Source organism: Excalfactoria chinensis, chromosome 2 (assembly GCF_039878825.1).
Source record: "Excalfactoria chinensis isolate bCotChi1 chromosome 2, bCotChi1.hap2, whole genome shotgun sequence".
Lineage (NCBI taxonomy): Eukaryota > Metazoa > Chordata > Aves > Galliformes > Phasianidae > Excalfactoria > Excalfactoria chinensis.
In genome coordinates, this window is record NC_092826.1 from 12,455,109 (window position 1) to 12,477,810 (window position 22,702).

General features: G+C 38.3%; 2 protein-coding genes across 4 annotated transcripts in view; one reads left to right on the forward strand and one right to left on the reverse strand.

Annotated features, from left to right (window-relative positions):
- On the reverse strand, nt 1-21,536 carry MTBP (MDM2 binding protein). Of its 3 annotated transcripts, none has more exons than XM_072327549.1 (22): nt 21,471-21,536; nt 21,013-21,093; nt 20,481-20,554; nt 20,239-20,384; nt 19,735-19,793; nt 18,786-18,930; nt 18,462-18,576; nt 17,783-17,917; nt 17,176-17,270; nt 16,182-16,254; nt 14,907-15,024; nt 14,113-14,286; nt 12,983-13,096; nt 11,975-12,139; nt 11,394-11,490; nt 10,384-10,539; nt 9,398-9,493; nt 6,014-6,301; nt 4,676-4,922; nt 3,072-3,185; nt 1,728-1,793; nt 1-473 (listed from the first exon to the last, which is right to left on the reverse strand). In XM_072327549.1, exons 2-22 carry the CDS (start codon nt 21,023-21,025, stop codon nt 438-440), a joined length of 2,526 nt encoding a protein of 841 aa, XP_072183650.1. In that variant the 5' UTR covers nt 21,026-21,093; nt 21,471-21,536; the 3' UTR covers nt 1-437. The 3 variants fall into 3 exon arrangements, with proteins under 3 accessions (XP_072183650.1, XP_072183652.1, XP_072183653.1); XM_072327551.1 differs by having other exon boundaries at nt 7-473; nt 11,394-11,487; XM_072327552.1 differs by having other exon boundaries at nt 7-473; nt 11,394-11,487; nt 21,355-21,479.
- The window catches only part of MRPL13 (mitochondrial ribosomal protein L13), a 25,403-nt gene continuing 24,201 nt past the window's right edge, over nt 21,501-22,702 (forward strand). Inside the window, exons 1-2 of the mRNA XM_072327553.1 lie at nt 21,501-21,621; nt 21,717-21,840. Of these exons, the coding sequence (XP_072183654.1) occupies nt 21,595-21,621; nt 21,717-21,840 (151 nt within the window). The 5' untranslated portion in view covers nt 21,501-21,594. The remainder of the gene's footprint in view (nt 21,622-21,716; nt 21,841-22,702) is intronic.

Below are 22,702 nucleotides of genomic sequence, written 5' to 3' on the forward strand. Positions count from 1 at the left end.
AAGGTCCACACTGTAAGCAGTTTTATTCAGTATATACAACAGCAAGTAGTAATAAATAGAACAGAGGTCTTTGTGCAAATGGTAGAACAAAGTGGTCCCATTATTAAAATTAGATCCAGCATTTTCTGTTTTAATTCACAGTAAATATACACTCACTGAAAAACATACAGAGCTTTATAAAAAACAAGCCAAGCCATATTCCTCTTAATAATAAAACATAATAAATACGCATTTAAAATAAAACCTTTCTCATTTGATTTAAGAAATAAAATCTTTCAGTATAAAACGTTTCAAAAGATGCTACTGTGTTTAAGAACCACAACAGTCATTATACTGACCAAGGTCTTCTGGTGCTTGAGTACATGGTTGCATGTACTGTTATTATACTGCAGTATAATGTTTTTCCTGCAGTTGGAAACACTGTATCTCTGCAGTTTCTACTTGCCAGTTTTCTCCAGAACCCATTCAATCACCTGAGGAAACGAAATGAGAAAATTATTCCCATAACTCTTGTTCTGAAGTTGCTTTCAAGAATATCTGACAGACATTATTGATTCTTCTAAACGGGATTTAGAAGGTAATCCTCCCAAAGAAGAAAGAGTCGTTAATAAACTGAGAAGGGTTGCCTCAAAGTTGTAATTAATTCTTCAGAACTCACTGTCTTTAGAAAAAGGTGTTTTGGGATCCTGCAAATGAGCGACTTCACCCCACACTGTACGCTCGTCTTTCCATATATTCTGTAGTACAGGGTGAGGTGGTCAGCAGACAAGATGCTGCTGGCAAAGAGGTTGGAATGTCCATGCACAAACCCAGCCTCAGATCTCCCCGGACAAAGACCGGAGTGAGAAACAGTGTGCTAGAACAACACACCTGTTCAGCAACAAACACCAAACACACTTTGTTTTTCAAACCTTGTGATCTGTAGAAAACGTTTCACAAGAGAACACAGCACAGAACACAGCACTGCCCTGGCAGAATAAAATCCTGTGACGATCTAGCAGTTGTGCTTAAGAGTTAGAGAGAAGCTTGTTTATTTAACTAACTCAGGTCAAACCCACAAATTTAGTGATGATTTTGAAAACAGTATCATAAAAATGCAAAGCTTTTATTTTACCCCTCCCCTTCATTTTTTTAATTACGGAGTAGATTCAGCAAGCTTTCCGACGTCTAAAACCAAGTTAATTTTGCTCTGTGCTGCTGCTCTTAGAAGTGCTGCCTGCACACAAAAAAACTCGTATCTCTTTCATTTACTTTATTCCTAAGCTTAAAATTGTTAATTTTGTTTGCTTTTAAGAAGAAATTTACTTCTGTGATAGATCCCTTGATGACTTCCTGAAGTTCGGAAAAGAAATGTTATTTCCTCGAAGATACAGAAAGAAGAATTCCACAATGATCCACACTTTTCCCAAAAGAAGAACATTTTCATACCTTTTTTTTCCCCCTCAGTCGTAACTGAAGGAAAATGAACTTTACCACATTTTTCACTTTGACATAGCAGATAGGCAGTATTCTGGTTACAGCTAAAACAATCATGAATATACGCAACTGGAAATTTTGCCATGGGTCTACTGTCAGGGTTTTTTTTGGGATCGGATTGCAATACAAGATCTACAGCCAAAGGAATGAATGCTTCTCCTCATCTCCTAAAGCTGCGGACCAAAGCATCCCATACTCTGGCCTAGCCTAGTTCATAGAAATGAACGCACAAATAAAGCAAATGCTCTTACCTGCTTAGCATTGTTACTTGCTGTTTTCTTCATTTCATCAAGAAGTCCCCTAGAAGTTTTGAGATCCTAAACATTAAAGCACAAAGCCAAAGATATTAGGATGTTCATATTCTTGTTATTAATGAATGGTAACAATCAAAGTCCTTGTTACATTGAGAAACCTAAACTGTGGCACCAAGCCATTCTTAAATGAAGCACATGGCATTGTTTGAAGTAAAACTGAGAATATTCATTTACTTCTTGACTCTCAAAGAAAATGGTGACTACAATATCATGCTTCTGAAGCATGCAGAACAAAGTTGTACAGACCTGGGGCTGCAAGACAGCTTGGAAGGACAAAATCCTGCCACAGCTATTTCCTGTGTCTAAAGAACGAGATCACTGCAGCCTTCTTCTGCTTTTCATTCACAAACGGAGTCATGAACCCATCTGAATTCACTCATGCATTACACAGTGCTGTCAAGTCAGTATGTGTTGGATAGTTGCACACATCTGCAGAGTGTTGATGAGAATTTCCATGAACATATCAGGGAACTGCATTTTCAGTGAATTGCATGAACTACCTATTTACCCAGTAACCTTAAAACGAGGGAGAAGCTGAGCTGCCTGAAGGACAAAGATTACTCAGCATGATGTTTACTGAAATATTTATTTGTAATCAGTGTTCTTTGTATCCTGACCAGCACACAATCTTCATTCTGACAGAAGAAATGTGATCCATATTCTACAGTTTTAAATAAGCAAAGGATGGTTTCCACTAATAGATGCAATCACAGTTTGGGAAATATGCTTAAGGGCAAAAGCATAAAGCAGACTTATATGGCTCACTATATCAGACCAAGGCACGACAGTAATTAGGACAGCACTAAATTGATCATAAATTTGGGGATGAAATTATCTTGAGGTATTACTAAGATAATTCCAGTATGAAATGTAAAACAAACTACAGGACAACACAGGATGCTAATGTGACTACATCTACATCTTTAGTTAATGACATTTCTTTGCTCAGTAAAATAATGAGATGGTTAAGGCTGGAAAATGGCCACAGTGGTAAGGAAAAGTATAAAGTATAATCACAACCCTACCTATGAAACCATTGCCTTAACATGTTATCTAACTCTTATAAAAGACTGCTGTTCTGTAAGGTTTGAAAACAACCACCACCACCAAAATATATTCACCACCAAAGACCAAAGGTTTATCCATATTCTACACATATAGAAGACACAGCACTAAGAATACTAGCACAATCAAACTTGAATACATCCATCCCAAGGCATATTCAGGAACAGACTCATTCAACTAAGTGCAAAGAACTGTCAGAAAATGTTTCCTTGTTACCTTTAAGTAAAACTTCGATATCTCAAATAGACGTTGGCTGCATGACGCAAAGCTCTTGTGATCCTCAGAAATTCCATGCTTTTGTAGAGTCTTGGCTACCACCTCCTTCAGCATCTTGGAAACAATAGAAACATACTCAAAAGTTTGTCCGAATTAGTGGCATGAAAAACTGTCCAAGGAAAAATGTCACACTTGTTCTCTTTCATTCTTCCCAACAAAGATGGAGACGCAAGAGTTGTAGTAGAGTGGGAAGGCTGAAAGATATTAGGAAATATTTCTTCACAGAAGGGGCGGTAATGCACTGGCACAGGCTGCCCTGGAAGGTGGTAGAGACACCATCCCTGGAGGTATTCAAGCAGTGTGTAGATGTGGCACTGAAGGACATGGTTTAGTAGTATGGTGGTGATGGGCTGACAGTTGACCTTACTGGTCTTTTCCAATGTTAATGATTCTCTGACTCAATGAAACTCAAAGAAACAACCAAAAAACTACCCCGATCTTTTTTGCTCTTGCCTCTGCCATTAACGCACCGAACAAGCACCATCAACCCACTGACCAAAGCTGGACAGAGTTATTTAACAATTTATTTCCATTTCCTTCATCTTAAAAATAAATCGAATGCTTACATGTCAAAGCAACAAAGAGAATCAGGGAACATTCACATGAGACTTTAAAGGCAAAAAAATATATATTGACTTTAGGTCTGAATGAGTTAAAATTTATGCTTACTCAAGTCATCCTGACTTGCCTTTGACACTGTAAAAAGTGCATTCAAGCAGTCCTCTCTGGTATTATAACTCACTTAAATAATCATTGCAAAGCCAAAGCCAAAGTTCTCTTGGCTGTATTTTAGAAGTTGCATTCTCTATATATACAGCTTTTAATACAACATTATTACATCAATGTATTTAAATGTTAACTCTGTTAATGGACTTGTACACAACTACTCTCTGTTCCCTGAATAGTCCATTCTTTCACAATGGCTCTCATCTTCCCAGTACAGATATTTCTTTGTTGTCTTTGGATTTTATATTCACTTTCTACATTTCTTAACTCCTAATCATCAGTATTTATTGCCACCTATTTTACTCCTACTTGCTACTTCTCTTAACCTTAGTTCCTTGGGTAAAGCTTAACATTTACAAATATTTTACTCCTCACTTTTGGAATGCTCTCCTCAGTGCCTTTAGGATTCAGTAACAGAAGCAAACAGAACCAAATTTAGTAGTAAGAAAGAGAGAAATTCACATTTCACACTAAAATCATAGAATGGCCTGGGTTGAAAAGGATCACAGTGATCATCTAGTTTCAACCCCCCTGCTGTGGGCTGGGTTGCCAACCACCAGACCAGGCAGCCCAGAGCCACATCCAGCCAGCCCGGCCTTGAATGCCTCCAGGGATGGGGCATCCACAGCCTCCTTGGGCAACCTGTTTCAGTGTGTCACCACCCTCTGTGTGAAAAACTTCCTCCTAATATCTAACCTAAACCTCCCTGTCTCAATTTAAAACCATTCCTCCTTGTCCTATCACTATCCACTCAAGTCACAAAGAAAGAAATTATTATTTTTTTTTTAATTCTCAAAGCAAGCAAAATAGACCCTTACCCTTGTATGTTTCTGAGATCTTGATTCCTTAACTGGCTTTGAAGTCTCAGATTCCCTTGCACTTACGCAGCTTGCTGAGCCCGCCCTTGTGGCTGCTTTGTGGGGCTGACCAGACTGTTTCACCACGATCGAAGTTAAAGAAACTGATCTTTCAGAGCGCTTCCTGGTTACAGCCACTGAATTATGACTCCCACTTCCTCCACTTGCTTGGGAGAGGAGAGAGTCTGTACTCTCTGATTTTGTTAGCCTGGATGGGAAGGAAAAAAAAAATAAATAAATATAAAAGAGAAAAACTTCTTATTTTGCAATGAGTGTTCTGCTGGCTTTGTTTCTGCTATAGAGGCTGCTGTTTAATTGCTAGGATCACTACACATTCTTACAAAGAGCATCACAAAACAAGATAACTAAGAAGAGAAATTCTTCTTGTATACAGACACTGTCTAGAGAGTTGGAAGAACTGAGCTTCTGGTCTTCAGGCTCAGGATAAAATAAAACTTCTTGACACTGCCTAATTTCTCTTGCCCCCATTGGATTCTCCCAGCTGATCTACAGGATCTGAGACACAACAATACTACTGGAACAGTGTAATGCTTGATTCTTTGATTCTCTAATGAGCATTAGTAACTCTGAAAGTCCGATTCTATCTTGTGCTAAGCACAAGCACATTGTTTCTAACTTCTCAGTAAGCTGCAAAATCTACAGATAGCCCCCAAACCATCCTGTTAAAAAGACTTACTGTAGCACACTTGTGACCAGATTGCAAAAGGTATTAACTGGAGTGAAGGGACAGTGACCATTACAACACAAAATAAATTCAGTAGCACTACAAGGAAGTTACTTGCATCTTCAGAACAAAGACATGGTACAAACAGAAGTCTTAAAATAACATCAGAAAAGATTTTAATGAAGCTGACAACTTAATGAGTTTGGATTTTGGTGGGTCATCCTGTACCAGAAGTTCTTTGGACTAGGAATTTAATTGCAGTGGACAGTGCTTGGCTTTTTAAACCTATAGTTGTTTACTTGTACTGCAACAGCACTGAAAGCTCTGCTTAAGGACAGAAAGTATCTGTTATCCTTACAAAGGCACTGCAGACTCTGCAATATTCAACCACAGGTCTCTTAAACAAAAGGTGCTTCTGCTGCATGGTCTAGATTAATTTAATGCTATCAATAGGAGGCTACACTTTAAGAAAAACCGAAATTATAAATAATGATTAAACAATAAACAGCTGTCTAGATAGCTGCAGTAAGAAACATTTCAACATGAAAGAGATGCATTTCACAAGAGACCACCAAAATATTTCATGTCAAGATGTATTTCATTCCGTTCGTTACCTTTTCTTGGGACAAAAGCAATCCAAGTCCTTCGATCTGCGTTTTAGCCTCAGGACCTCTGTTCTGAGTTCACTTTGTAAAGACTCTCCATCAGGGACACTTCCAGGCTCTGACAAGACTGCGGGAGACGGCAGGGGGCTCAGGACAGCCGGCAGAGGGCTCAAGACGAACGGCAGAGGGCAGCACTCCTTGGTGCAAGTGGTCTGAGTTTCATAGCGAAGAAGACGAGCTTGAAGTTCAGCATATCCCAAGTCTCTCTCTAAAGCTTTCCTGTTATCTAGACAGTACCTACAGTTTAAATTCAAGAGAAATATGTGAGACAGTCCTCTTTCTGACTGCTTTTTTACAGTTAGAAAAAAGAACAACTTACTCCTGCCTATTATATAATCTCCAGCACTTTTTTTGTTTTGACTGATGTATTGTTCTGACAGATATCTTAAAATGACCCCACAAATTAATACACAGCTGATGGATCTGTTTGTTTTATGTATAAGTCTATACTATATTTAAGACTAACTCCAATATATAAGCCGCATTATGTTCTAATTATTTGCATGTCTCTACTATTTGCTCTTGCAAATAAAATTTCTGTGGACATTAACAGGATATTTTTCCTTGAAGTAATTTAAGTAAGTAATGAATTATGATGCTGACAATTGATTTTTTCTCCTTATAGTCAGCACTGTGTTACATTTGGATTATCAGCCTGTACTGAACAGATGCTACCCCTATTAATGTATAGTGATGCTCCAGTAAAGCAGTGAAGAGTTAAGCTCAAAAACCAAATATATGAGGAATCCATCACACTGTAACAGATACAGCATCTTCCTGACCTCAGACCTTACAAGAATCCACTGAAACTTTGACACCCAGAGAGTAATGGAATAACACATATAAAATGATAAGCTCTAACATAATACTCCAGGAATCCTAAAATGCAACAATACTAACAATTTTAGTCAGGTTCTGCAAGGAAATGTACTGCTGTAAAACTTCATGAAGTGAAAGTACGTGGAAGACAGCGCATGGTGAGTGTTAAAAAGCTGTATAGTACAGACTCTTTGCTAACTGCACTATTTGGAAACAACATTTAGCAAGGTAAGCACCAGTATATGAGAGATTCATATATTTGAAAGGCTAACATGCAAAAAACATCACTGAATGAGCACAAACTGCCCTAGCACTTCAGATTCTCCATGATTAGGAGGAACAACAAGTTTAACCCACATTCTGAGTGATGCGAGTTGTCTCAGCCCACTCTCCAAAGCAGGTAGTAATGTTTCCTATTCTCAGAAATGGTAGACAATTCTTTACTTTTATCTCCTCACACAGTGTTACATTGAATTGCTAGATCTGATTCCTCCTCTTTTTTTCAGAGTGCTTTCATATTCGGGGAGAAATTCACTTTCCTAATAGCAGAGCACTGAATCCATTTCTACAGCTGACTAAGACTTTCCACTAGAAATAAATTCATTATCTGATAAGAATAAGTTCTCTTAACTCACAAACTTCAAGGTATTTAGCTTTCCTTATTTATATTCCAAGCCCCCTGAATCTAAAAATGTTTTTATCTTTAGAAGTTAAATTACCATTTTACTCTCCACTCATTACCTGCAATTATTTTGTCTTTGCAACATGGGATCCAAGAGCTGGCACAGGTTCACTACACTAGAAGTTTGATTTAATCCTAACTGCTTCTCCTGGTTTTGTTGACAAAACTCTGCTTCCAAACAAAAATACAGCAGCTATGCAGATGGAAACAAATCACGGCTACACATTACAAAATGTAACTGCTCCAGAAGACCATAATGACTGTTTACAAGCATGGACAGTGGTAAGACAAGGGGGAATGGTCTTAAACTGGGACAGCGGAGGTTTAGGTTAAATATTAGGAGGAAGTTTTTCACACAGAGGGTGGTGACACACTGGAACAGGTTGCCCAAGGAGGCTGTGGATGCCCCATCCCTGAAGACATTCAAGGCCAGGCTGGATGTGGCTCTGCACAGCCTGGTCTGGTGGTTGGCGACCCTGAACATAGCAGGGGGGTTGAAACTAGAGCATCATTGTGGTCCTTTTCAACCCAGGCTATTCCACGATTCTATGACCATATGCTCCCTCTGGAAGTCCTAGAAGGATCTGTTCTGCTTGTACAGCTCCATATTCTTCCCTTTCATGCTAGTCTCCACCACCTCACTCTACTGCCTGCCTCTCTTATTCCCAGTGCATTCCACCCTCCCTCCTCCCCCTGTGGTCTCTACCCATCATTTTTCCTATGACACGAAGCAGTATAAGCTGTGCCTAATTAGAATCTTCACACACTCCTTGCTCAGGTCACACAGGTCAGCAAGTGTTCCAAAGCCAATGGCCAAATGCCTTCCTCCTACAGCTGGGAGGATTAATTTCTCCTGTCTACCTAATTGCCTCTTTGTGCCTTTTGTTAATCTAAGAAAGCTAACAGGCTCATGAGTTACCACTCAGAAAAACACACCACCACATATTCAGTGCAGACTTAACTAAATTGTGCGTGAAGTTGATAAGAAAAAAATAACAGCAGTATAATTAGTCATACTGTAATGATTTTAAACTGGAGTTTTAGAAGGAGGTAGAAATTTACATGGAGACCAACCTTGGTGTCTACTTGGTACCCACTGCATTTCTGCATATATACAGTACACTGTGTTAAGACAAAATTTGTCCACACAGAGGAGTTATACTAAACCATTTACTTTAGTGTTTGCGTGTGTAATTTTCCTTTTCTCATCAATGAGGACATGCAAAGTTCTCTAAAGAATTTTTAAACAGTTACATCGTATGAAGCACATCCACCTGAAGCCAATAAATGGTGGCTGTCTGGGACTCGGCCCAGTCCTGACCATATTAATCCTTCTGCAGATTCTTACAAGCAACACTTGCACACTGGTGCTATGTTCAGGTTGCCTGCACATACAGGTGGCTTCACAGTAAGACTCATATGCCTTACAACTGCTAGTCTGAAAGTGCCTACAATTGAACATGGAAGCAGAAACAATGTATGAAGTTTTCTCTGTGCTACTTGAGTGACTTGATAAGCATTAATGAGCATACTTGCCCTTGCCAGTTCCAATTCTGAATTCAAGCTTTCAGAAACACTAATAATAAACAGCAGTAGAACTTAGGAGGAAGGAGCCAATCTCCACTTTCCTGAATTACCATCAAGGTAGATGTGTTGAATTAAACTAAGGAATAAAATAAAGATAAGAAAGCAAGAGGTGGCATGTGTGAAGTTATCCCACTTAAGGGAAAGTATACAAAGTTGTCCATAATTATGTTCATATTGCCTGAAATGTTTCCTCTTACTCTTGCCTGGAAGCTGAAAAATAGAGGGAAAAAAGTGAGAACACTTACTCAATTCCATGATAATGGCATTCAGCAGCTTTTTCAAAAGGCAGACCTCTTAGCTTCCGAGGAGTAAGCTCGGGTGTCAAAAAGAATGCACCTTCACTGGAAGGAAAAAAGTATACATGTATATATTATCCATTTTAAAAAGTTGTATAATATCAATTTTAGAAGCAGCCAGGATAAATTATACTTCCAGAAGTCAAAATAAATGCCTTGACAGAGGAAGACTAAAACAGTGTATCTTGTAGCTCATTAAGCCCATGAGGCAGAGCATCAGAGGGAAATTACGTCTTCACTGAACTAAGTATTTAAGCTCAAATATCCTGTCTACTAAGCTATTATTATTACACAACCTCTTAGATGTTTTTACCAGTTTAGAGGTTACTGCCCCAAATAATTTTTCAATAAATCCAGGCAATTACCACATTTCACAACAGTGAACCTGAGTAATAGGGATGCAGAACAAATCTTTGTAGTGAAAAGAACTATTAACTTCTTTTCTGCATATGGAATGAAAATATTTTATAATACAGCCAAAATCCTACATCATTGGCACTAGTTAGGTAAGAACTCTGTAGGAGATTCAGTCTTCACTCTGTATCTTCCACCTTGCTTGAGTTATAACTCCTGCTATACTAGAAACATTAGTTTGGGTAATAGGAATGTATAGTGGCAGTAGTTTGTAGGACAGCCACAGCAAAGCCTAGTGGAACATTTATGCACATCAGGCACTTATTCGATTATTTAAATGCATACTACAAACATCATCATCATCTTGGCCACTTCAGACTCAAAGAAAGAAACAGCAAGGTTGACCATAACTGTTGATTGCACTGGTAGCAGGCATGTGATGCAAGGACACAAGGCACAAACTCAAACTCTGATTCTACCACCTGATTTTTTACTCACATTTTATCACTTCATTATTACACACATTAATCACAGCAATTCTGAGTATGGTCAGCAGTGACTTTAATATGCTGATATCATACCGTTTGGGAATATGCAGTGGCTGAAGATCACCAACTGGCAGCCCTTCTGGTGTGAAGTATTTCAGTAACTCCTTAGCATCAAGCAGTGTCAGTGACTCTCGCTGGCTATCCTTACGTCCAAGCAATTGTTCGGATGAATGTGCAAGCATAGAAGCTCTACGGGAAAAATAAAATAATAATAATAAACCCTCATCTAAGAAAATATTTTCTGTGAAGTTACTTTGTTCTAGTAAAAATAAATAAATAAATAAAATCCCAAACCACTGCTAGACTGGAGCAATTAAACATAGATTTTATTACTTAGTCATGAAGTACAACATAAGAAGTATATTACTCACCTCTTTTTTTTCCATTTCTGGACCTCAAAGATCAAAATTTAATTCCCATTAAAAAAAGAGACGTACAATATGCAGCACAGGAATCATAAAGACATTGCTGCATACAACTCTCCACTTCATTTTTGATGTCCTCAATCAAGTTTAGCAAAACTTTCTCTTTTCTACTGCTAGGCAACGTGTTTTACATAATTCAGGGTAAGTGCAAGATGAGCTAGTTATATATATAACTATATATATATATTTGAGGAACAAAAGCCAAAGCTTAATAACAACAATAATAAATTAAGAGAAAGCAGAGATCTAATGCTAAACTCCAAGTATGGATACATCCTGGGAAAAAGTATTTTGAATGTTTTTCTAGTATTGCTGAAGTCTACAAGCAACATATTGGTAATTTAATTTCAGAATTATGTTACTTTGAGCTCTTTTAGTTGTGTTTTGTTAATAAAAAACCCCAAAAGTACTGTTTTAAATAGTATGAAATAACCCCAAAGCAACCTTGAGAATTGACAGTGTAATAGAAACTTAGTTTTGGCCTTAAACAAAGCTTTCTCTAAAAATAATTATCAATGTATTTGAAAACAGTTCACAATATGGCCATGACTGTATTGTTCCTCTAGACTGATGTTCAATGTCCACCACAGAGAAAACTCTTCAATATTTAACCATTACCTCATTTTTTGTTTGATTTTCTCAAAGTTTTCCAAATTCTGAAGGACGTGTCTTTCTGGCCATTCCAATGGATTTGACTCCATTAAACAAGATTCTGCTAGAAACAAAAAGCAACACCAAGAAAGCAAAACAATTACAGCTTGCTCATAAGAAGGATGTAATTTGTCTCCAAATTCAAGGGAATTTATACAGGCAGCCACAGAAATATTTGACCCGTGGCTCTCAAGACTGTTTTTTCTGTCCGGCAGCCTTGTTGTCAACTACAACCCTAAATATATGCACATGAACTCAACAGAACTACATGTGAACTTTATGGGACTGAACTCAACAAAACTGGACACAGAGCAGCCAAAGATCTTACAGTGGTCTTCCAGTGGACCTACAGGAAAGCTGGGAAGGCTTCTTATAAGGGCAGGTAGTGACAGAACAGGGGAAAATGGTTTTAAACTGGAAGAGGATAGATTTAAAGTATACAGTAGGAAGAAATTCTTTACTGTGAAAGTGGTGAGATGCTGGAACAGGTTGTCCAGTGAGGCCGTGGAAACACATTAATAGAGATATTTCTCAATAAAGATACTTACCAGAAGCCACCGTACATGAACTAGTTTTACTGTCAGCTTTCTGCGGAACAGGTTCAGGATGATTAGTGTTCCACAGTTCCAAAAAGCATTCTCTTGTAAGTTCTAATAAGCTTTTGACCTCATCAGTAGAAATAACTGGAGGCTGCTCAGACAATTTCTTTCTCTCTGTTTAAAGTAAAGAAAAAGAATTAAGAAACATCATAATTTTGGTAAACGTATTTCTGAGTATATCCAAGTCTGAATGCCTCAGAGACCTGGACTTGCCAGTATTACAGAGGAAAAGCTCCAGTCCTCCTGCAGGGAACACTCACACCCATCATTGCTACTTGCACTGCCATTGCAAGAGTACAAATCTTGTGTTCCCTAGGCTGGTATTATGTTAATACAAACGGAAATTCTGTCATTTTCAACAATCTAGCCAGTCTCTCTGAAGTATTTCTTCTGTTTAAATTGAGTCTCTTGGAATAATAGATTTAGATAGTAAAAATCAGGCCAGCCAAATGTTCTACTTTTTTGCAAAGTCATGAAAATCTATAGAGGATAACCCTCTAGTCAGGCTTATGATACATCATTCACAAGAAAAACAAATGCCCATCACAGTCTTCCTCTCTGCTTCTTAAGACTTTTGCAAGAAAGAATAAAATAACAGCAATGACAACATAACACACAGTAAGTTCTGTTAGGGAGAAAAAAAAGCAAGAAAAACAACAAAACAAAGCACAGAAAATGTTAAGTTTCAGAATTTTTCTGTGGTAAATACGTTCAAACTTTCCACGTATTAATATATCAAAGACTCACCAAATTCAAGTTCAGCATTCTCCTTTCCCCAACATTTATCTCATATATAATCATAGATACAACATAGAAAGTTTCTTTACAACTTAATTTTTTTCTTCATGAACTGGCCAGCTCCCCTCAGTTTTGTAAGGTGAGCTGCCACATTCAGTTTGAAAGAAAAACTTCTTAAATACTAGTTGGAGAACTGAAAGTGTTTTCTCCATTACTTACTGAAATACTCCTTCAAGGCAGATGCCTGGAGATGTGACAGTTTCTTTTCTCTCTGTACAATCTGTCTTCCACAAAACCGTGGCAGAGACTCAACAAAGTCATCAATGGGAAAGCCTATACAAATGAGCAGAAACCCATTATAAGAATCTATCTTCTTGGGAGATGCTGGGTCATTACTTCTTAAAAAGTGATAGCAAGACAGCACAAACACACCAGATGTACAAGTTTCATGTTCAAGGGAAACAACTAGACTATCAAATCTGAGTGAGGAAAACGTAGGGAATTCATATAAGATACTAAGGGGATAACCTAGAGTAGGCGATTGGCCATTATTTCTGCCTTTCTATACAAAACCAACATAAGTTAGTATGACTGCTATTTAAAGAATATAAAAAGATCATTAAATTGATACTAGGGAAGAAAAGTTTTCTCCCAACACATGGTCAAGGACTTTCAGTCTTCTGACACCTACTAATGGGATTTTAATTAGGACAAAGAGTAAGCAGTCAGTCACATCCCACACTGATTTATTTGGATAAGAAGGAAATAAAAGGATACAGGCCACTGTGCTCTTTTCTTTGTTGGTTACTGAGTGCAAACAGATGAATTAATATAGATATCTTGTAGGTATAACAGGACAACTATTCTAAGATAAGTGATACATGGTTTTATCTACTGAAGCAGCCGATCACCTCCTAGCTTATATCCTAACCATTCTGTATTAATATGGACTTCTGCCAAATGAGTTTGTCTCCATGCCTTGTGGCTTTTATTTTGAATTTCAGGCATCAGCCTTTACATCAACAATGCATATTTCTTAAAGTTTTTATATATTTGATTTGCATGCACTTGACCTCTCCATTTACATTGCTACAACTACGGAATGTTATGAGAAATGACTGACTACAGCTTCAAGCAGTTGATTTACAAAATACAGTTAACAGTATGTTGTATGAATAAACTAGATCTTTTTCTTAATCACTGAAAAAAATCTGAAAGAATGCAGACATATTCAAAGCGTATGTTTCTTCCCTTTAAGACAGACTGAAATGAATAAAGGGAGCAGATAAGGCACTAGTAGCTTTTGTTGCCTGATTTAAGACACAAATTAATAAACAAATAAAGCTTACTTGACTCTGTTTCCTCTGCATTTGTCTTCAGCATTCTATTTACAGCAGAAAGAGTGGCCATACCATTGATTTGGGTAGCAGAATGAATCAAGGTTGCTTTACATCCTCCTGAACCATTGCCTTGCAGCAAGAAATAATATCGGCAAGATTCTCCTTTCAATTCAATTTCTGGAACTTAAAAAATATCAAGATGTAAGATGGCTCCCTCAGGGTGTTCACACAGTTTATAACAAGCTATAAACAAAATTCTTTCATTTGCTCTTTTTTTTTTTTTTTTGGTGAGAAATCTCACTAACATCTTTTTAGTAACATAGTAACTACAGCTGATATTTATCCTTCAAAAATAAACACACTGAAGAGAATGCAAAATAAATGAGCTACAGAAGCAAAGATGCGTTAGAATATGGGGCTGGCTCAAAGCTGGCACATTACCTGCATGGAACTTAGCCTGGGGCAACTACAAAGCATATCTGGCATCTCTGACCATCAGGATCCATTGTTCAACAGAGCTTATTAAAAGGAAAGTCTCTCTCAAAGGTACACTGCTAACATGAAACAATGTAGTGTTGAGCAAACAGTGAGTCAGGTATGTAATGATTAGAGAAGAGTACCTAAAAGTGCCTGGGCGGTGATAAGGGAATTATGGAATGATCAGGCACTTTTGACTATGCTGGTTGACATAACGGTAAGTTTTCATTGGAAGAACATATATCTGTGCTCTTCCCAAGAAAGCATAAATGTTAAATACACATAACCATATCAAAATATACCTATAGCGTCTTTGTTTTACTCACCAGTAATGATCTTAGGTTTCCTGGCCATATATTCCTTCCATTTCTTTGAGCTCAGTTGGGCAGGGGATGGGATTGCTATACTGCTTACACTGCATGCTAATGAAACTAAGGCTCCCACCTAAATAATAAAGCAAATATAACAGAAGAAATATTACCGAAACATACTTTACATTTCATTTTTGAGTCATCTTGAGGCATCATTTCAAAAGGTGCTTCAACTAAAAGGCAAGCACATTTACACAGCGCTTCTGTCCCTCACATCAATTGACTGGAACATCAGTTGACTCACAAGCAGTAAAAACTGCGCTAGTCTTTTCTTCAGTTAAGATAACTAACTACTGAATTTCTCATTTAATACATAAAAAAAAAGGTATTCCCAAGTCTTTCAATAAACTCACTATATACAATTCTGTAAAGGAAGATCTAGAATGAAGAGGACTCTAGGAAATAATTGGAATCAGCTACCCTGCATCAACTTGAAAACTGTGTTCTTCCTCCCTTCAAACTACCCTTCACAATCAGATAAAACTATTTAATAAGATATTTCTGTTATGGTGTTAGGAAAATAACTTCTCTTTCACGGAGCATAATGGAGAAAAGTGTGAGGGGTTAGGAAAAAACTTACTGAAAATCTAGGTAAAGCAAGTGAAGATCACATATAGTGCTGGGTAACAGAACAACAACTGTACAGTAAATAAAGGACTTAACTTAGTTACTATATCTCTATCAGCATTTTCACATTGTAAGTTGTTCTGACTGGCATAGCTCTACGCTCCTTTAAGCATTCAGGAAAAACATCTTTAATACCATGGCTGTAAGTAAGCATACTGTAATAGCCAGGAAAAAATAATAGGCTTGCAAATGTTTCAAGAACTCTTTTCATTAAAAATCAAAACAGAAACACAAAATACACTCTTGCAAAATGGGATCTCTTACATTTCATAAAAGCTAGATGCATTTCATAAGCTGCATACAGGATTGCTTTTTGCTAAAAAGTAATTGAATCGTGATAATCTGGAAATATCTGTTGTGACACGATTAAAAGCAACAAAATATTTTCAAAGAACGAAATTCAGCTAAGGTAAAAACATTCAGTGGACTTACAGATTACCAGATCCTGTAGAAGAATGCACTTTTTAAAGAGAGATCTCTTCTAGAATTAAATTTTGAAAGAGCCTAATCAGAAATTAACTATTATATATTGTTCATAAAAGATAGAAGAAAATACATTGTGTCTTCACTTTCCTGATAAACTTAAATAAAAGGAAGCCTTACCTTCCCAGAGAGAGAAGAAATCTGATCTAAAAGCAGTGCAGACATCTCCTTTCTACCTTTTCTCGCCAGGCTCCTGAACAGATCAGTTTAAGGAACCTCATCGTCACAAAGAACTGCATTCATCTGGATTTTATAAATCACATTATCATCATATTTCAAGTAAGCACTGCAGCAGTCTAATAGATGATACCCCAGTACTGCAAAATATGTTAAAACTTATCAAAATGGTAGTTCGAAATGTTAGATGATGAAATACACAAAGGACAAATTTAACATAGGCAGCCATCAACAGATAATCATATATTCATAACCTTGGCAGGCCTAAGCTACATGGCCTAAATCTTGGCAGCCACACATCCTAAGCCACCTTACGTAGTTTAGAACTAGTCTTGGTATCTTGAAACCTCTGCAGCTTGTGCAACTCAGAATTCCCCTGCCATACTTTGTCACAGGTTCTGCACCTTAACAATACAACACAATTTATGGAAAAACGTTCTAAACTGAGAAAGACACTACATACATTAATGAACTCTGCACTTTATACAGAAACTAATACTGCATGCCAATAAATCTGCAAATACTTATTACATGTACACACAGAATCATAGAATGGTTTGGGTTGGTAGGGTCCTTTAAGATCATCTAGCTCCCATCCCCTTGCTACAGGCAGGGACATCTCCCTCTAGACCAGGTTGCTCAGAGTCCCAAACAGCCTGGGAATCAATAAATATTACTCTATTCTTCCTCACATATACTCACAAATAGCCAAAATATATGTGCAATAGTGTAAAAATTGGTGAGTTATTGTTACTGCATTTTAAATATCAACATATGAAAAAATCCACTTGGGAGGATACACAATGTGACTACTTCAGCATGCTGGTGTGGAATAAGTCCTTGCTATTCCTCAAATGTTGTATGCACACTTAACTCCCAATTGTTTTCTTTCTGCTATAAACCATTACCATTAGCAGCTTAGAACCTTAAAGGATACAGCTCAAATTCCAGATCTGATATAAAAAAGGGGGGGAGTTCAGAGATGACAACCATCCGTAAAAACTCTAATGCAGGACCATAGTAGTGAAAAACCTGCAAAGAGATGAAACAGATTCATAACACCATGTATAACAGGATCTCAGTAAAGTTTTTCAAAGTGCTTTGCTGGAAGCGTTTGCCTTACAGGTACACCTGAAAAGAGTAGAAGGGAATAAAAACAGTTCACAATATCTTACCAAACAGAATTATATAAAAACATGGAAGGTATTTAGTGCTGTTTAATAAGATGTACTTCCTAGAATGCCAACGACATGCCTCAAAAAGTTAAATGAACACGGAATTTAAATATAAATTACATAGTGAGATTGAACTAAGTTTCAGCTTCCACTTTAAAGTAATTTTGGTATCACACACTCAAGAGCAAACATAAAATCTTAAGAACCTGTTTTCCACACAGGAATGAGCAGCATTCCTCAATGTTATGCTTACTCTTGCTCTTACTAATGTGTTTGGTTTTCAGTTCTGACTAAATTTTCCCCAGTTACCAATTTTCTCAAATCAGATGAATTCTGCTGGCTCAAAGAAACATCAAGAATACAACCTACCTCTGGCAAAGCATTAGAATTCATGCACTGCTGCTCTTCTTTAACAGCAAAGCAAGAATTTACATGTGAAGTGCTGAGAGGTTTTGCTGAAGTGCTCTTCATACAAAATTCTGGAAAGCTAACTTCTGATGCAAACTAAAAAAGAGATAATAATAAGCTATGAATCTGGATGAGTTTTATTTTAAGCAGTTACTACTAGATTTCTCTCCATTATACCCATGAGTTGAGGTAATAACGCTGGATTTATTAACCAACTACTAAACCCAAAACCTTAATACTGTAAATGGACATCTTTCATCACCAATCTTTCAGTCTCTGCAGACACATTAGATGTGTTCTTGCAACAGAGACTTACAAACTCACATGCTAATGATTTCTATCTGCCACAAATCAATCTCAGTTTGAACAAGAAGTTCCCAGGCATGTATTTCAGAGGAGAGTGACTCAGTTTCTCAAATTCACATCCAAATGCCTTCATCTTGTTCAGCTTTTTATCCAGCTAAAAAAGTAAATAGTTCCCACTACCACCAAGACACTGCACCAAATATCAAAAACATTCTCTCTTTGAATTATGTTTTTAAAATCAAATCTGGCTCCAAGCATAAAATGCAGTGTAATACACATGCTTTAAACGATGTGCACAGATGCTTAAAAATAACAATAACGGAAGCTATTTTACCTTTCTTTCCCATATCTGAATCTTTCCCCTCCAGAGTTCTTTTAAATCGATAACGTCCATGACATTATCTGAAGAAACGAAGTCTGCTGATAGGTAGTCTGCAATCTTTTGCCAGCTATGGTAAAAATAAGGAAGAATTAATCTTTCTGAATTGACTATTCCATGTTAACAGGAAATATGATTGAATTCTAGCTCAGACTCTGTAGGTTAAGTGGCTTGTGAACACTGCAGCAAAGAACTTTGTCAGACAACAAAAAACACTTGCAATGGCACGCTGCAGGGTGGCTGTCCGAAGCTGGATTAGACCTAAAATGAACAGCATACCCTTTAGAGTCACTTGTTGCAATGGTGATTTGCGCAGAGTGCCATTCTCTCAGGTGTTTCAGGGCACCAATCACAGGTAAGCAGTCTTTTAACTTGGGTGCATCTCCTTCGACAGCCTGTAGTATTATATCCACCATTGCTCTTCCTGTAGAAACAGTCATATATAACTCCAAGCACCATCATTCAGTAAATCAATCAGCCATTTAAAGACAGAAAAGTAATGACTATCACCAACCAAGCTGATATGGCCTTAATGATCAACCTTAAATATTTCAGCAAGACTTAAAATACTTCTCACACACTTTAGCTTGTCTCTCCCTGCTCTCCTTTGACTAACACAAACAAGTTAAATATTTTGCCATCCACTCACTCACCAGTTTCCTATTTCTTCTGTCTCCCCAAATGCTGTACAGATCAGAGTTCTCTATCCCCGCGTCCAGTACAGTTGCACTAAGTTGACCTTCTTTCAGCATCTACTTATTTCTCATTCTTTCACGTTCCAACTCAGCTATTGATACAATAGATTATCCTAACATAGAAGGTTGCATGCACCTCCACTTTGTAAAATTTGAACCCAACCGATCTCATCTATGCTCCTCACAGCTTGTCACACACACAGCTGTAATAGCAACAGCTGTAAGCCTGATATGTCAACACCTTCAATTTTTCTTTAACAAAAGAACTTCCCATAGTTGAAGCTGAGTTTTGTATTGCCTATTTCTATTTCAGTGCTCTTTCTTATGAAAATAAATAAATAAATAAATAAAACAGCTATATAAATAACAACCTTAATTTCTACTGCTGTTTCTTTGTAAGAAACAGCAAACTATTCCCCCTAGGCTGATCTGCAAGACCAATCATTTGCCTTTTTCCTTAAACCATTTGCAAGACTCGCATGCAAGTTAATTCAACTAACAAACTCAAAGATTGCTCTTTTAAGAGAGCTTACCTGGGGCAGGCAGTCCGTCAGCCAACTGATGCAGACTTTCTGCAGCTTCATCATAAACACTGAAAATGAAGAACAACACGGTTGGAAGCTAAACATAATTAGAAACCAGAAAATAGAAGAAGTAAGATATTTGCATTGGGTAGCATTCATGTCTTCAAAGTTCTACGCAAGTATAACACCTAGGCAATGAGCTATACTTATTTCCCCTTTTACTGAGGCAGAAGTAAACTCAAAACAACCTGCAGTGAAACTAGAAATAGTATTTCAGTCTGTTTTTTCATGTAACCATCAGCTGTTAGGATCCTGCTCTGTTATTTCACAAACATCATCCATAGGTTAAAAAAAAGCAATTAAAGCAATGCTGAAGTAGAAGGTACTTCCTAGTTGTAGGAGGGCACTGTTCACAGTTACCCACAACTTTGGAAATAACTTGCAGAATTTTCTTGATTCTTGAATATTAAATGTGAGGTCACTATACTTCAGTAAAGATAATAATATGCATACTCAGCCATAGACAGTGACTCCCTGCTGTTATTGTCGTCTTCCTCAAAGCTCTGTATGTTTCCCAGACATTTCTCAATAGCTGTTTGGAGACAGTCTTCATTTTTCTGCATGTCAGAATTTATTTCCTCCCAGTCAGAACTGCAGAACTAATAAAGAGGAGAACTCTGAGCATCACAGTTTCAACTTACGCTAGACACAGGTAGAGAGTTGGGGAACTTAATGTTATAAAAAAAATCACCTACTTGATAATAGCCACATATAACATGACTCGCAAAGTACCATTTCTTTATGCCCGGAATACCAGCCACTGAACATGCTGAAAAGAGAAAACGGTCCTTTAAAACAATCCACTTTACACTAAAAGACCCTATATAAGTCATTCAGTGTGTCACAGAGGCTTAAGCTCTACTTTCCTTTGGCATCATATTTAAGGTCTAAACATATTAAAGTGAAACTAAGCATCTAAATTTTATTAATTGAAGCAACATTAATAACTAATAAAGTTTTTGATTTCTTCTCCATTCTGGGCAGTACCGCCATCCATTTGCAGAAGCTGTTTCATACCCGATCCAAGTCTTAACTTCCATCAACATAGTAATTGCAGTTCACACAGTGAAATAATCCAACAGACATTACTTCCACCAAAAAAAAACTTGGAAGCCGTCACAAGAGTAATGAGAATTGTCAGCAGGACAGTATCAAGCTGCCCACTGGTATGAGAAAGAAGGCAGATTCCTTGGTATCATTTACCTTCTGTTACTGTATATTACTTACCTGGAAACGTCATCCTATCTGCTTTTATAGATGAATTACATTTTTCTTTCAGGATCTTATAAACATTTGCAACAGCCACGGCTGGAAGATAAAATAATAAATAAAGAAATAAATGGCTACTCTGAAATCCGATGATTTCAAAAGTTATGAGAAAGAAAAGGACATCAGGATCCTGGCAGCCACCGGCCTGAACATACGCCAGCAGCGTGTCCTCGCAGCAAAGAAAGCCAAACAGTCCCGAGGAGGATAACCAAAAAGCAACCCTACTGTGAGACTAAGAGCTGGGACTGCTCAACCCGGCCAAGGGGAGGCTCAGGGTATCTCATGCACACGCATAAACACCTAAATGACCACAGATACCTCCTCCGGCCCCGCGTCCCGCAGCAATACCTGCTCCAGGACCTGCTCCGTGCTCGGCGCCGCCCGCCGCAGCCCCCCATCCGAGGAGCAGCACGTACCGCTCCATGGCCGCCGAGAACGAACGGCCCGCGCTGCCGCCTTCGCTCCGCCCCTCACAGCGCTGCGCTTCCGCTTCCCGGTGCGGGGCCGCGGGGCTCCGCTCCGCTTCCCGTTCCCTCGGCCATGGCCAGCTACACCAAGGCGGCACAGGTGAGCGCGGCCCTGTCCCCTGCGGGCCTCGGCGGGACTGATTTCTGGCAGTGCGTTCTTTTCTTGCGTTAACTATCCCTTCTCTTTCTCTGTAGCAATGGGCTACTTTTGCCAGAGCGTGGTACCTCCTCGATGCGAAGATGCAACCACCGGGAAAATTAGCAGCCGTAACCGTAAGAAGGCTGGAAGGCAGGCATAAACCTATTTACCATGCGCTTAGTAAGTATTGCAGTAGGCTGGAACCAGGAGCACTGCTGTGCTGTGCGGGCTGCAGACCCAGGGGCTGTGGGATCTCATCTTCAGAAGCCGCCCGGATGTGGCCTTGGGCCCCCTGTGCTGAGTGTGCCTGCCGGCCTCAAGTGTCCTGTGGTCATGGGACTGGAACCTGACTGGTTTTTGAGACAGGAGATGTAATCATTGTTGGAAGACATCCCGATCAGATGAAGAAGTTGTTTTGCCTATCAGTAGATGAGAAAATTCAGTACCATGTGTGGTCTTGATCATCTCATAATCCCATAGCAGATGTCTCGCAATGATAAGCATTTTGTCGATAATATATATATTTAAAGGAAGATTATCCCTTTTCAGAATGATGAGGTTGTTGGCACAGTGTTTCCTGTGATACTCAAGCAGAACTTTCAAGAGAATTCTGAAGCAGAAGGAAAGCATTGACCTTTTTTTACTCATATACATCAGATGCACAGGCTAAGGTTGTACGCAATCCAGTTTTCATAGTAACAGGTAGCATTTGTAGGTTTCTAAGGATATGTTCAATACCCAAGTTCTGCAGTTGCAAAATGTGTAGTATCCACAAGGTGTCACTGGAGCGTAAGGCTGTCAGAATAGTAAAGCAAGCACTGAGTGGAAATAGTTTGGGTTGCCCTGTGGGAAAGGTCTTGGATAGTCTTATGTTCGTGAAGCTTTAAAATCCTGGAAAGTCACTTCAATGTTAAGCGTGTTTGATCTGAAGTATTCCATGAGCTGGTACCAAACATGTCACACCTGAGACTGTTGGATTGCTGCGAGTGGGAGACATCTGATTGCCTTGAAGAGCAAAGTGTGGGTGAATTTGTGGTTGTTG